The sequence below is a fragment of the Pseudophryne corroboree genome, chromosome 6 (genome assembly GCF_028390025.1).
Source record: "Pseudophryne corroboree isolate aPseCor3 chromosome 6, aPseCor3.hap2, whole genome shotgun sequence".
NCBI classification, from domain to species: domain Eukaryota; kingdom Metazoa; phylum Chordata; class Amphibia; order Anura; family Myobatrachidae; genus Pseudophryne; species Pseudophryne corroboree.
The window spans coordinates 201,871,444-201,886,159 of record NC_086449.1 but is presented as its reverse complement, the minus strand read 5'-3'; the positions used below and the strand labels follow the sequence as shown (position 1 = coordinate 201,886,159).

The window sequence follows — 14,716 nt, the reverse complement described above, 5'->3', positions numbered from 1 at the left end:
GGCTCCTCCCCTATGACCCTCCTCCAAGCCTCAGTTAGATTTTTGTGCCCGGCCGAGAAGGGTGCACACTAGGGGCTCTCCTGAGCTTCTTAGTGAAAGTTTAGTTTTAGGTTTTTTATTTTCAGTAAGACCTGCTGGCAACAGGCTCACTGCATCGAGGGACTAAGGGGAGAAGAAGCGAACTCACCTGCGTGCAGAGTGGATTGGGCTTCTTAGGCTACTGGACACCATTAGCTCCAGAGGGACCGAACACAGGCCCAGCCTCGGAGCTCGGTCCCAGAGCCGCGCCGCCGGCCCCCTTACAGAGCCAGAAGCAAGAAGAGGTCCGGAAAAATCGGCGGCAGAAGACATCCTGTCTTCACCAAGGTAGCGCACAGCACTGCAGCTGTGCGCCATTGCTCCTCAGCACACTTCACACTTCGGTCACTGAGGGTGCAGGGCGCTAGGGGGGGGCGCCCTGAGCAGCAATAAAAACACCTTGGCTGGCGAAAATACATCACATATAGCCCCCAGGGCTATATGGATGAATTTTAACCCCTGCCAGATTCCACAGAAAAACGGGAGAAAAGGCCGCCGAGAAGGGGGCGAAGCCTATCTCCTCAGCACACTGGCGCCATTTTCTCTCACAGCTCCGTTGGAGGGAAGCTCCCTGGCTCTCCCCTGCAGTTACTACACTACAGAAAGGGGTTAAAAAAGAGAGGGGGGCACTAATTAGGCGCAGTATAACAATACAGCAGCTATAAGGGGAAAAACACTTATATAAGGTTATCCCTGTATATATATATATATATATATATATATATATATATATATATATATATATATATATATATATATATATATATATAGCGCTCTGGTGTGTGCTGGCATACTCTCCCTCTGTCTCCCCAAAGGGCTAGTGGGGTCCTGTCCTCTATCAGAGCATTCCCTGTGTGTGTGCGGTATGTCGGTACGTTGTGTCGACATGTATGAGGAGGAAAATGAGGTGGAGGCGGAGCAATTGCCTGTAACAGAGATGTCACCCCCTAGGGAGTCGACACCTGAGTGGATGAGCTTATGGAAGGAATTATGTGACAGTGTCAGCTCTTTACAAAAGATTGATGACATGAGACAGCCGGCGACTCAGCCTGTGCCTGTCCAGGTGTCTCAAAAGCCATCTGGGGCTCTAAAACGCCCGTTACCGCAGATGGCAGATACAGACGCCGACACGGATACTGACTCCAGTGTCGACGATTAAGAGACGAATGTGATTTCCAGTAGGGCCACACGTTACATGATTGAGGCTATGGAAAATGTTTTTACACATTTCTGATAATACCAGTACCACTAAAAAGGGTATTATGTTGGGTGAGAAAAAACTGCCTGTAGTTTTTCCTGCATCTGAGGAATTAAATGAAGTGTGTGATGATGCGTGGGTTTCCCCCGATAAAAACTGTTAATTCCTAAAAAGTTATTAGCATCATACCCCTTCCCGCCAGAGGATAGGGCACGTTGGGAAACACCCCTTAGGGTGAATAAAGCGCTCACACGCTTGTCTAAACAGGTGGCACTACCGTCCCCGGATACGGCCGCCCTTAAGGAACCTGCTGACAGAAAGCAGTAAAATATCCTAAAATGTATATACACTCACACGGGTGTGATACTGCGACCAGCAATCGCCTCAGCCTGGATGTGCAGTGCTGGGGTAGCTTGGTCGGATTCCCTGACTGACAATATTGATACCCTAGATAGGGACAGTATAATACTAACTATAGAGCATTTAAAAGATGCATTTCTATATATGCGTGATGCACAGAGGGATATTTGCCGACTGGCATCAAGAGTAAGTGCGCTGTCCATTTCTGCCAGAAGAGGGTTATGGACAAGACAGTGGTCAGGTGATGCTGATTCCAAAAGGCATATGGAAGTATCGCCTTATAAAAGGGAGGAGTTATTTGGGGTAGGTCTAACAGACCTGGTGGCAACGGCTGGAAAATCCACATTTTTACCCCAGGTAGCTTCTCAACCTAAGAAGACGCCGTATTATCAGGCGCAGTCCTTTCGGCCCCATAAGGGCAAGCGGGCAAAAGGCGCCTCATTTCTGCCCCGTGGCAGAGGGAGAGGAAAAAGGCTGCAGCAAACAGCCAATTCCCAGGAACAAAAGCCCTCTCCCGCCTCCGCAAAGTCCTCAGCATGACGCTGGGGCTTTACAAGCGGTCTCAGGCACGGTGGGGGCCCGTCTCAAGAAATTCGAGACGTCTCCCCCTCGCCGTTTCATAAAGTCTGCTTTACCGACGTCTCCCTCAGACAGGGAGACAGTATTGCAAGCCATTCACAGGCTGTATTCCCAGCAGGTGATAATCAAGGTACCCCTCCTGCAACAGGGAAAGGGGTACTATTCCACACTATTTGTGGTACCGAAGCCGGACGGCTCGGTGAGACCAATTTTAAATCTAAAATCCTTGAACACTTACATACAAAGGTTCAAATTCAAGATGGAGTCACTCAGAGCAGTGATTGCAAACCTGGAAGAAGGGGACTATATGGTCTCTCTGGACATCAAAGATGCTTACCTACATGTCCCAATTTACCCTTCTCCAAGGGTACCTCAGGTTTGTGGTACAGAACTGTCACTATCAGTTTCAGACGCTGCCGTTTGGATTGTCCACGGCACCCCGGGTCTTTACCAAGGTAATGGCCGAAATGATGATACTCCTTCGGAAGAAGGGAGTTTTAGTTATCCCTTACTTGGACGATCTCCTGATAAGGGCAAGATCCAGGGAACAGTTGGAAGTCGGGGTAGCACTATCTCAGATAGTGCTGCGGCAGCACGGTTGGATTCTCAATATTCCAAAATCGCAGCTGATCCCGTCGACACGCCTTCTATTCCTAGGGATGATCCTGGACACAGTCCAGAAAAAGGTGTTTTCTCCCGGAGGAGAAAGCCAGGGAGTTATCCGAACTAGTCAGAAACCTCCTAAAACCAGGCCAGGTGTCAGTGCATCAGTGCCAAGGGTCCTGGGAAAAATGGTGGCTTCCTACGAAGCAATTCCATTCGGCAGATTCCACGCAAGAACTTTCCAGTGGGACCTGCTGGAAAAATGGTCCGGATCGCATCTTCAGATGCATCGGCGGATAACCCTGTCACCAAAGACAAGGGTGTCTCTCCTGTGGTGGTTGCAGAGTGCTCATCTTCTAGAGGGCCGCAGATTCGGCATTCAGGACTGGGTCCTGGTGACCACGGATGCCAGCCTGCGAGGCTGGGGAGCAGTCACACAGGGAAGAAATTTCCAGGGCTTGTGGTCAAGCCTGGAGACATCACTTCACATAAATATTTTGGAGCTAAGGGCCATTTACAATGCCCTAAGCCAAGCAAGACCTCTGCTTCAAGGTCAGCCGGTGCTGATCCAGTCGGACAACATCACGGCAGTCGCCCACGTAAACAGACAGGGCGGCACAAGAAGCAGGAGGGCAATGGCAGAAGCTGCAAGGATTTTTCGCTGGGCGGAAAATCATGTGATAGCACTGTCAGCAGTATTCATTCCGGGAGTGGACAACTGGGAAGCAGACTTCCTCAGCAGGCACGACCTCCACCCGGGAGAGTGGGGACTTCACCCAGAAGTCTTCCACATGATTGTAAACCATTGGGAAAAACCAAAGGTGGACATGATGGCGTCCCGCCTAAACAAAAAATTGGACAGGTATTGCGCCAGGTCAAGGGACCCTCAGGCAATAGCTGTGGACGCTCTGGTAACACCGTGGGTGTACCAGTCAGTGTATGTGTTCCCTCCTCTTCCTCTCATACCAAAAGTACTGAGAATTATAAGACGGAGGGGAGTAAGAACTATACTCGTGGCTCCGGATTGGCCAAGAAGGACTTGGTACCCGGAACTTCAAGAGATGCTCACGGAGGACCCGTGGCCTCTACCTCTAAGAAGGGACCTGCTCCAGCAAGGACCCTGTCTATTCCAAGACTTACCGCGGCTGCGTTTGACGGCAGGGCGGTTGAACGCCGGATCCTGAAGGAAAAAGGCATTCCGGATGAAGTCATCCCTACCCTGGTCAAGCCAGGAAGGATGTAACCGCAAAGCATTATCACCGCATTTGGCGAAAATATGTTGCGTGGTGCGAGGCCAGTAAGGCCCCGATGGAGGAATTTCAACTAGGTCGATTCCTGCATTTCCTGTAAACAGGAGTGTCTATGGGCCTAAAATTGGGGTCCATTAAGGTTCAAATTTCGGCCCTGTCAATTTTCTTCCAGAAAGAACTAGCTTCACTACCTGAAGTTCAGACGTCTGTAAAAGGGGTACTGCATATACAGCCTCCTTTTGTGCCTCCAGTGGCACCTTGGGACCTCAATGTAGTTTTGGGGTTCCTAAAGTCACATTGGTTTGAACCACTTGAATCTGTGGAGTTAAAATATCTCACATGGAAAGTGGTCATGTTGTTGGCCCTGGCCTCGGCCAGGCACGTGTCAGAATTGGCGGGCTTTATCCTGTAAAAGCCCTTATCTGATCTTCCATTCAGACAGGGCGGAATTGAGGACTCGTCCTCATTTTCTCCCTAAGGTGTTTTCAGTGTTTCATCTGAACCAACCTATTGTGGTACCTGCGGCTACTAGTGACTTGGAGGACTCCAAGTTGTTGGACGTAGTCAGGGCCTTGAAAATATATGTTTCCAGGACGGCTGGAGTCAGGAAATCTGACTCGCTGTTTATCCTGTATGCACCCAACAGGCTGGGTGCTCCTGCTTCTAAGCAGACTATTGCTCGTTGGATTTGTAGTACAATTCAGCTTGCACATTCTGTGGCAGGCCTGCCACAGCCAAAATCTGTAAAAGCCCATTCCACAAGGAAGGTGGGCTCATCTTGGGCGGCTGCCCGAGGGGTCTCGGCGTTACAACTTTGCCGAACAGCTACTAGGTCAGGGGCAAACACGTTTGCTAAATTCTACAAATTAGATACCCTGGCTGAGGAGGACCTGGAGTTCTCTCATTCGGTGCTGCAGAGTCATCCGCACTCTCCCGCCCGTTTGGGAGCTTTGGTATAATCCCCATGGTCCTTACGGAGTTCCCAGCATCCACTAGGACGTCAGAGAAAATAAGAATTTACTTACCGATAATTCTATTTCTCGTAGTCCGTAGTGGATGCTGGGCGCCCATCCCAAGTGCGGATTGTCTGCAATACTTGTACATAGTTATTGTTACAAAAATCGGGTTATTATTGTTGTGAGCCATCTTTTCAGAGGCTCCTCTGTTATCATGCTGTTAACTGGGTTCAGATCACAGGTTGTACGGTATGATTGGTGTGGCTGGTATGAGTCTTACCCGGGATTCAAAATTCTTCCTTATTGTGTACGCTCGTCCGGGCACAGTATCCTAACTGAGGCTTGGAGGAGGGTCATAGGGGGAGGAGCCAGTGCACACCAGGTAGTCCTAAAGATTTACTTTTGTGCCCAGTCTCCTGCGGAGCCGCTATTCCCCATGGTCCTTACGGAGTTCCCAGCATCCACTACGGACTACGAGAAATAGAATTATCGGTAAGTAAATTCTTATTTTTTTGTTTTTTTTTTCTGTGCTTTTTAGAACTTTTGCCTCATTTACTCTCCATGTCACAAACTATTACCTTTTAGCAAAGTTGTGGCGAGTGGACAAATTTCACCAAATTTGGGTTAATGTTTAAAAACACACAAAAAAAAGTAAAAAAAAAAATTGTTTGACTTTTGACCCTGTCTGATGGACTTTTGATTGTCGACCATATGGTGTCTAATGACTGTCTATCTTTAACTGTCTATGAGCTATACCACACCCATTTTGCTGCAGCCCAACTTATTACCCCCCCTCCTGCTTACATTGTAGTCGTGGGCAGGTATGCTCGATTCCCCCCCCCACACACACACTTCTGCTTACGTTCCAGCCACAGGCAGCAGTGTCCAAGACCCCATCCCCCCCCCAGCACCCCAGCTTGGAGCCTAGAATTTAGCTTCGGGCATTAATGCCCAACCCCCCTGCCCCCTCTCCTGCCAGCGCTTACTGTGTAGCTATGGGCAGCTCTCCGCCCACAGGAAGTTGGGAAGAGGAGCCGCATTTAACACCAGCACTGCATATACGGTTCCTTCCTCACACTACACCGCCTGGTACCATCTGAGACAGGAAAGAGGTGAGCCGAAACCTGATACATCTGACTGGCTCTGCGGTTCCGGACTCTCTCCACATACTGTACCACAGCACCCACCAGCACCCGATGCATCCATAGGGGACTTGGAGGAGAATGCACCATCTGGACTTTGATAGCATGCAGTAGGGAAGATAGAGACCGCTATACTACCACTTGTTCCTGTGTAGTAACAGTGAAAATGACACCAGTACTTCCTGCCCCTAAACCTATTTTTCTGTCAGCCACACTGGCACGATTTCAAGACTGTGGGTTGATGATGGTGGTTTACAGGGAGCTGGCACTTTGAATAATCTAAGAAGTGAAACAGGCTCCTCTCCTCTATACCCCATAATCCCTCAGTTTTGAATTTGTGCCGAGGGAGCCGATCACAGCCTACTGAACTCCAGCTCAGTTTTATATTTTATTTTATTATTTTAAGGGGCTTAGTTTCCTTAGACCTCAGGAGACCCGTTGCCACTTAGGTAAGAGAAGTGAGGTCCGGGTGCAGCATCACGCTGCACAGGAAAACAGGTCCACAGAGGCTGCATCCTCCTGAGGTCCAGAAGCATTTGGGTGAGTGTGATCATCCCTTACAGCACCTGCATTCTGCGCGACGGCTTTGTGTCCGTCCGTCCACCCTCTGCTATTAGGCTGCGGTTTAGCGCTGTAGTGGCGTGTTCCCCGGTGCAAGTGGCTTGAGAGATTGTGGCGGCGCTGCGCAGCGGCACGGTCTCGAGGGAGAGCAGGTGGACTCCCAGCGCAAAGGTGGTGGGGAGACTCTGATAGCCGCGTTGAGCGGCGGCAGATGAGTAGCCTGCGTAGTGATCGCCAGTCCTTAGGCTGCATAGCCTAGAAGGCTAAAGCGCAGGCATGCTTAATTCAAATGTACCACTGGTGTCCATTGAGTACAATTATGTGTTTGTTTCAGCAGTTAAAACTGATTATTATCACCCACTCAAGATGGTGCTTAGGGACATAGTTGAGATTGGTGCAAATACATGGGGGTGGAGTTGGCTAGCTTTTCAGCCTGTCAATCACTCCAAAAGGAGCTCTCCTCAGCTAGTCCGTTCTTTCACGGGCAACAGTGTTTATTCTCTCTTCACAGTGTACAGAGACAGGTGCACACTTCTTCAAACTACCAGAATATTAAAGCCTGCACATAGAATACAGGCTGGTGGCCGAGTTTAGTATAGGGGAGTAATGCATTGATATACCCCCTTCTATCCTTCTGATCTCTCTCTCTCTCTCTCTCTCTCTCTCTCTCTCTCTCTCTCTCTCATTGAGAGTTCTGGTGTAAATTATATGCGTCTCTACGCTGTCCGTCACCATGGCAGGTGACCAGCGAACAAGGCGTCACAAAAATTATTTGTCTGTGCGAAGTGTAACAAAAAAGCTCACACAGATGACTCCTCCCTATGTGAAGCATGTGCTTCAGAGGCTACATTAGTTAATCCGTCCCAAGACGCTGATTTTTACCCCTCGGCGGTAGCGCTCACAGGAACTATTTCGCAATTACATTCTGATTTGGCTGCTTTACAGAAGATTTGTGAGGCGGTTACGGACTTCCCTCAAAATTATGTTCCCTCTATTGCTACGGGACCGAACTGGGTGGCAGGGCTAGCCAAGTCAGTTGAGGGTCTCGCAAAGCGCTTGGACATGTCCAGTAAACAGCCGCAGACAGTGTCTAAGGCTAAGAAGCGTCCAGTACCATTACTTCTGCAGTCCGATGGATCAGGAAAAGAACTTCTCTCTCAGGATGAAGCTGAAGAAGACCAACTGGATTTGGGCGAGTTTACTGACGCAGTCGACAAAGTTTCTCCGGAATCTTCCCAAGGGGTTGAGCCTATTATTTTAGCAATAAAACAGGTTTTGAACATCTCCGAGACTACGGCACCGGATTCACCAGATACTGCTTTATTTGGTAGAAAACAACGATCATCAGCCACTTACCCTTTTTCAAAACAGCTGACTGAGGCATGGAAAAACACAGGCAAACTGTTTCAAATGCCTAAAAGATTCCTCAGTATTTATCCGTTTCCATCGTCCACGACGGATAACTGGGAAAAGTCCCCTTGGGTGGACTCCTCTCTCTCTCTCCAGGCTGGCAAAGAAGATGGCATTACCTGTTCCGGGCGCAACTTCTTTGAAAGACCCGTCTGAGCGGAAACTGGACACCATGCTGAAATTCATTTATTCGGCTGCAGGTGTATCCCTTCGACCAGCCTTGGTGAGCTTTTGAGTGAACAAAGCAGTGGAGCATTGGGCCACTAAGTTAATTATGGATTTACAGAATGGAGCTCCGATAGAAGTAGTAGTTATCCTAGCGAAACACATTAAGGAGTCGGACGTATATTTAGGGAAAGCGGCTAGAGATATCGACCAAGTGAATTCAAGAACCTCCGCTTCGGCTATTGCTGCCAGAAGAGTCCTAAGGTCATGGCAGGTAGGTACGGAGTCCAAGAGAGCAGGGGAGGCACTGCCCTTTACAGGTGACATTCTTTTTGGAAAATAACTGGATACGTTAATTTCACAAGCTGCGGGGGGTAAATCTACCTTTTTACTGACCCTTCCACCACAACCTAAATGCTCTTATTCTGGAATATCTTTTCGGTCCGTTTGTCCCACTCAATCTTTTAGAGGACGTGGCAGAAATTCATCCTTGCGAGGCAGAGGTCGCGGCAAGCAACCAGTTGTTGCTCGTCATCCGGACCCAAAGCCTACAGAAAAGACTGTGGCATGACGATCTCCCTTCACACCGGGACCCAAATACGGTGGGAGCGTTGCTTCTAAATTTTCAAACTGCCTGGTTCAAAATATCAGACAATGCATGGATAAGCAAAGTCATCTCCCGAGGGTCCAAGTTAGATTTTGAAGTTTTACCGCCAAAGAAATATAGTACGACAAGTCTTCCAATTCTTCTGGACAAATGGTTAGCCTTTCAAGGAGCATGCTCTATTAACATACAATGTGTTGGTAGATCATGGATGGATAATCAATTTTCGAAAGTCCAACCTTCAACCGTCACAGCGTATCCAGTTTCTCGGTGTGATCTTGGACACCAACGTACAGAAAGTTTTTCTGCCACAAAGCAAAGCTCTCAGTATACAGAAACTGGTCCAAGCTGTTCTCAAGCCACGACAGGTATCAGTCCATCTATGCATTCGCTTGCTTGGCAAAATGATAGCTGCCTTCGAAACTCTGGGGTTGGGGCGTTTTCATTCACGTCCTTTCCAGCTGGACCTGTTACATCAATGGTCGGGGTTGCATCTCTACCTTTAACAGTTAGTTCATCTATCTCCAGAGACACGACTTTCGCTTCTTTGGTGGCTCCAGCTGCAGAATCTCACTGCGGGCAAGCGTTTTGGAGTATGGAACTGGACCCTCCTACCGACAGATGCCAGCCTCGGGATGAGGCACGGTTGTGTTGGCCACTGTTCTCCACAGGAATCACTATTGCCAATAAATGTGTTGGAACTGAGAGCGATCTGCAATGCGCTTGTACAAGCTGCTCACATTCTTCAGTTCAAGGCGATAAAGGTTCAATCGGATAACGCGACTGCTGTAGCTTACGTAAACAAACAAGGAGGAACTCGCAGTCGCTAGGTGATGTGAGAGGTGACACGCATTCTCCAGTTGGCAGAGCACAACGCTGTAATCCTCTCTGCAGTATTCATTCCAGGAGTGGACAATTGGGAAGCAGACTACCTCAGCCGTCAGGATCTACATCCGGGAGAATGGGCACTACACCCAGAGGTGTTCGACGCCCTGACACAACGCTGGGGGTGTCCAGAGGTGTATCTCGTGGCGTCCCGACTCAATCATCAGCTTCCTCGACACATCTCCAGAACACGGGGGGGGGGGGGGGGGGTATATTCAATAAATTCAATAACTGTCGGAAGTGCCGTCTTGTCGGAAAGATAGCAGCTAACAGGTTCCGACCTATTCAATAGGGGCTGTTTTTTTTCGACAAGTCGGGAATTACCGACTTGTCGGAAAACACGTGGATCGGCAGAATAGACGCCGATCCACGTGCTTCTGACGGAAATGGGGCCAAATCTGACAGGTTTTGGCCCCCTTTCTGACACACTCAATCCGACTTGAAAACAAGTCAGATTGAGGTGAGAGTAGCGGTGCAGCGGGGGGCGCAGTGATCGGCGGCCGACGGGGGGAGCTGGCTGCGGGGGGGGGGGGGGGGGGGGAGGCGCTGCAGGGAGAGAGGTGCCTGACCGTCCCCGGACGGTCTTGAAGTCGTCCCAGTGTCCCCTATGGCTTCTGAAAAAGGGATTTATTGGTAAGTACCAAAATCTTCCTATTTGCCCTCTGTACATCCACAGCTGCTATCTACCCTTACCCCCTCCCTATGCCCAGCAATGCCTACCCCTAAGCCCCACCTTGTCCCCGGTACTGCTCCAGCTGCTGTCTACCCTTACCACCTCCCTATCCCTAGTGCAGCCTACCCAGAACACTCTCCTTGCCCCTCAGTACTGCTCCAGCTCAGTAACAATGTTTGGTGTGGTGGCATACTATGTATTAAGGACACTGTGGTATGGCATACTATGTATTGGGATTTGATGGCATGTGTGGAAGCCCAAGGGGCATGAGTGGTGTTCTATAGAAATGTTTATATATTTTGGGTGCAGGGGATAGTCTGGCTCCTAGATTTTTTAAAAATTTGTCGAGCTCTGGTGTATGTATATTGATAGATGGCACTAAATCAATAGTCATGTGCCCCTTTATGTGATAGACTACTAGAATCTGTACTTTGAGTAGAATGTTCTTTTTCTGTAATTCTGATACTTGGGCTACAGTCAATAATGAAATCAATACCTTTTGTATCTATCTTATTTAAGTTATATTTTATTTCTAAATGATCAGCATATTGTGAAAGACAGAAGTAATTATAAATGGGTACAGAGACTTGCAGAGGCGACAGACTACATCACCTCAAATACAGGATTCTTACCACCTCAGAGGGATGGAGGCAACCAATGAGTAGGAGAAGAATGGCAAAGAATATGTATTTGTGGGCAGAGTCAAGCAGTTATGGTATGAGCCAGGCAGTATGGTAATAAGTTTGCATGTAGCGAGCTTTGCGACAATATATGTGGAGAAATGGGAGACATTGTGATTATTAAAGGTAGTGGAAAGGAGCGAATATGATGAAGGCCAATGGAGCCCGTTACATGAGCAAACAGGACCATGGGAATTATTTGGAAATGATAGTGCGGTAATATTGGAAAGCACTTTATAAGGCACTTGCAGGGAGTTGTAGAGAAGGGCCAGCAGAGAAAAACCAGCTAATAATGCTAGATTTGGTTGGTATCAGAACATATTCACACCTACTATATATACTTAACAACATTGTGTACAGAAACATTCATCTTACTCTTGCTCATTAACAACTACTGTCTTGGTAATGTTAATCATGTTCCATTTTTTTTTTTTTCACCCCTTCCCTTTTTTTTCCTTTTCTTTTATACTCCTAATCTTAGACCCTCTGCCAAATCTGCACCCTCTACAGCCGTTCCGTCAGTATTACCTGCAAGCTGAACACTCGGTTGTGTCACTCGTCCAAATTCGGTAAGGCTGGCACAATAACCAAAAAAAGTTTTTAATGCATTTTTCTCCCATAAGAGCAGCCACATTGAGACTTCAGGGCTCCGTATTCCGTTTTAAGGGATTTCTGCTTCTGTGGCAGGGTTACACTGTGACCAGTGGCAGTTGATTGGATGACTGTAGCACTCATTAAATCAAGTGGAATCCATTAGCTTATTGTATTGCACGATATTCCTCCAACTAGTAGCCATGGTATGAAGGGGGGATGATGTAGGCTACTGCTCTAAGAAGACCATTATCTAGGACTATGTGTGATCTGTTCTTGTGATCATGTAACAAAGCATTATAACAGTAATGTCTCCAGAGCACATTTATGCCCTTATTTATCATTCTGCCTCCAGTGAAGTGATATTTTTCGTTTTCACTTCCCCGTGGTATTTTGATGTTAAGCTCATCTATTTAACATGAGGTCATACCACGGTGAGCATTATTGTTATTTCCTTTGTCAGTGCTGTTGTTTACTTTCCAGCAGCGCTGACGAATGAAGAATATCACTGCCTAGTGCGCATGCGCAATCCTCAGCAATTATCGGCACATGCGCAGTAAGAACTTCTTACGACGCAGCCGTTTCCTGTGTCTGCCCTCACAGAGGGTTGCTATGGTGATTTGGGAGGAGCGGGGGATTGTGGGAGCCGAGCCATAAGTTTCCATGGAGACACGCAACATAGCGCCGTCAGCCCTATTTAACAGATGAAAACAGCCGACGAGGTAAGAACAGCGCAGCAAGCACTAAAGCGTATCCAAAAAAGTTGATTGATAAAGCTTACCATAGCTACAAACAGAGGGAGTATGCCAGTGAGCAAAAAATAGCACAAATGAAAAACAGTGCTGTGGGGTTTAATAACAAACAAAACAAAAACAAAAAAACCTAATTATCACTTTATATTTTAAGACCGAAATACATTGATAAATGAGGGCATTAGTGCCTTGTGTACACCTCATGTTTTAAGTAAGATTGCTAATACTTTTGAGTGCAGACTTTTTTTTTATTGTTGCATGTAGGGATGGCCATCAACCATTGATGATTTAAATAATTAATGGTCTATGCCAGATGTAGAATACTTTTACCATCGGTGGAGGAACCACATGGTCTCTCGCCATAGATGATAACGAAGCACTGACTTTTTTTTTTTTTTCTCTCAAAGGTATCTGGTCACAGTGCCAAAGTACCCATGAAGGTCAACCCCTGGGCTCTGAATGGTAAAGCTGGGGTAACCATTTGGTGGGAAACTATGTATGTTTTACACCATCAAGGTTAACCATCAGTGGTACCATCGATGCTTAAACCACAGTGGCCATTCCTAGTTGCATGTAGGGCTAATTTTGGCAATGTTTCATGGTAGTCTTCACTTTTGCAACGTTTCATGGGGGTCCTCACACTGCCGGTATGAAATATTCCTGGGTTAGCAGGAGGAGCGCAGGAGACTTCTCTGTGTTCCTGCCATCCAGTGTTATTTCATACCAGTAGCTTATTGCCCTCCTGCAGCATGTTGCCTGTTAGAGTGAGAGAGCGGTGCTGGATTTAGATATCGGGAACCCACCAGACCTCAGGTAATTAGGCTCCTGGAATGGGATGAGAGAACTTGCGGTATTACTTCCAAAATTGCAGTTTCAATTTTGTGCTGAAGAAAATGAGTAAATTTGAGCAATGTGTTCTGTCACTCACTCTGACATGTTCCTTTTCCAGACACATGTGGGATCAGTTCTTGGCACCGCCAGAGCATCCCGATGCCAGCAGTATCCCTCGCGGATGGGTAGGTCCCACATTACCATCAAGTGACATCTGGGCCACAGCGCTGAAGCAAGCGGAGTGACTGAGCTGTAGCGGATAGTAATGAGTCTGTATTACAAAGCTGGAAAGGAGGCAGCCTGTCCGGCTTATATTTACCAACCATCAGTCCAGCTGCGCTGTAGAGCCTCTTCTAAACATTATGACAGATAAAATGTAATTATTGAATTTATATTTATTTTGAAAAAATAAAATTTTTCTAATGCTCCTGTTTCTTTTCTTTTTTTTTTTTTCAACCTGTTTTCTTTTATTACAGTCACAAATTTAAATCTTTCAAGATCAAGTGTTTGTTCATTTCAACTATCACAGCTAATGGGCCCTACACACTGGCCAATTACACTGACGGATATGAACGATCTTGTTCATTAATGAACGAGATATTGGGGGTAATTCTGAGTTGATCGCAGCAGGAACTTTGATAGCAGTTGGGCAAAACCATGTGCACTGCAGGGAGGCAGATATAACATGTGCAGAGAGAGAGAGATTTGTGTGGGGTGAGTTCAATCTGAAATCTAAATTGCAGTGTAAAAATAAAGCAGCCAGTATTTACCCTGCACAGAAACAAAATAACCCACCCAAATCTAACTCTGCAAATGTTATATCTGCCCCCCCCCCCTGCAGTGCACATGGTTTTGCCCAACTGCTAAAAAAAAATTCCTGCTGCGATCAACTTGGAATTACCCCCATTGTTCATATCTTTCAGTGTGTATGCACCAACGATGAGCGATGCGCTGCCCCGCGCTCGTTCATCGCTGGTTCCGGCTCGTTTATGCATGCAAGCCAATATGGACAATATCATCCATATTAGCATGCAGGGCTAAGGGGCCGGGTGAAGGGGAGACTGAAGAAACTTCATTTCTCTAGCATCCGTAAGGGATACTGGGGCAGATTAGTACTATGGGGTATGGACGGGTCCAAAGGTGCCAGTGCACTTTAAATTTCTTCAACTGGGTGTGCTGGCTCCTCCCCTCTATACCGCCTCCTACAGGTCAGTTTAGAAAAAAGTGCCCTCAGGAGAGGATGCACACTCTGCAAGCTCCAGAGCTTTTTCTTCAATTTCTTTCAAAAGATAAGTGGGGATTCAACCCCTACCCAGGGTATTGAACCCCTCATATTGGCTATTCGGGATATGTTAAAGCTCCCCCTGGAGGATGCTAACACTCAACAGTCCTTTTTCC

The 14,716-nt window shown here is 47.4% G+C and overlaps 1 protein-coding gene across 1 annotated transcript in view; it reads left to right on the top strand.

Moving 5' to 3' along the window:
- The window catches only part of PDCD7 (programmed cell death 7), a 51,292-nt gene extending 37,549 nt beyond the window's left edge, over window positions 1-13,743 (top strand). The window contains exons 4-5 of the mRNA XM_063925636.1: window positions 11,626-11,713; window positions 13,437-13,743. Of these exons, the coding sequence (XP_063781706.1) occupies window positions 11,626-11,713; window positions 13,437-13,563 (215 nt within the window). The 3' untranslated portion in view covers window positions 13,564-13,743. The remainder of the gene's footprint in view (window positions 1-11,625; window positions 11,714-13,436) is intronic.
- The last annotated feature ends 973 nt before the right edge of the window (window positions 13,744-14,716 follow it).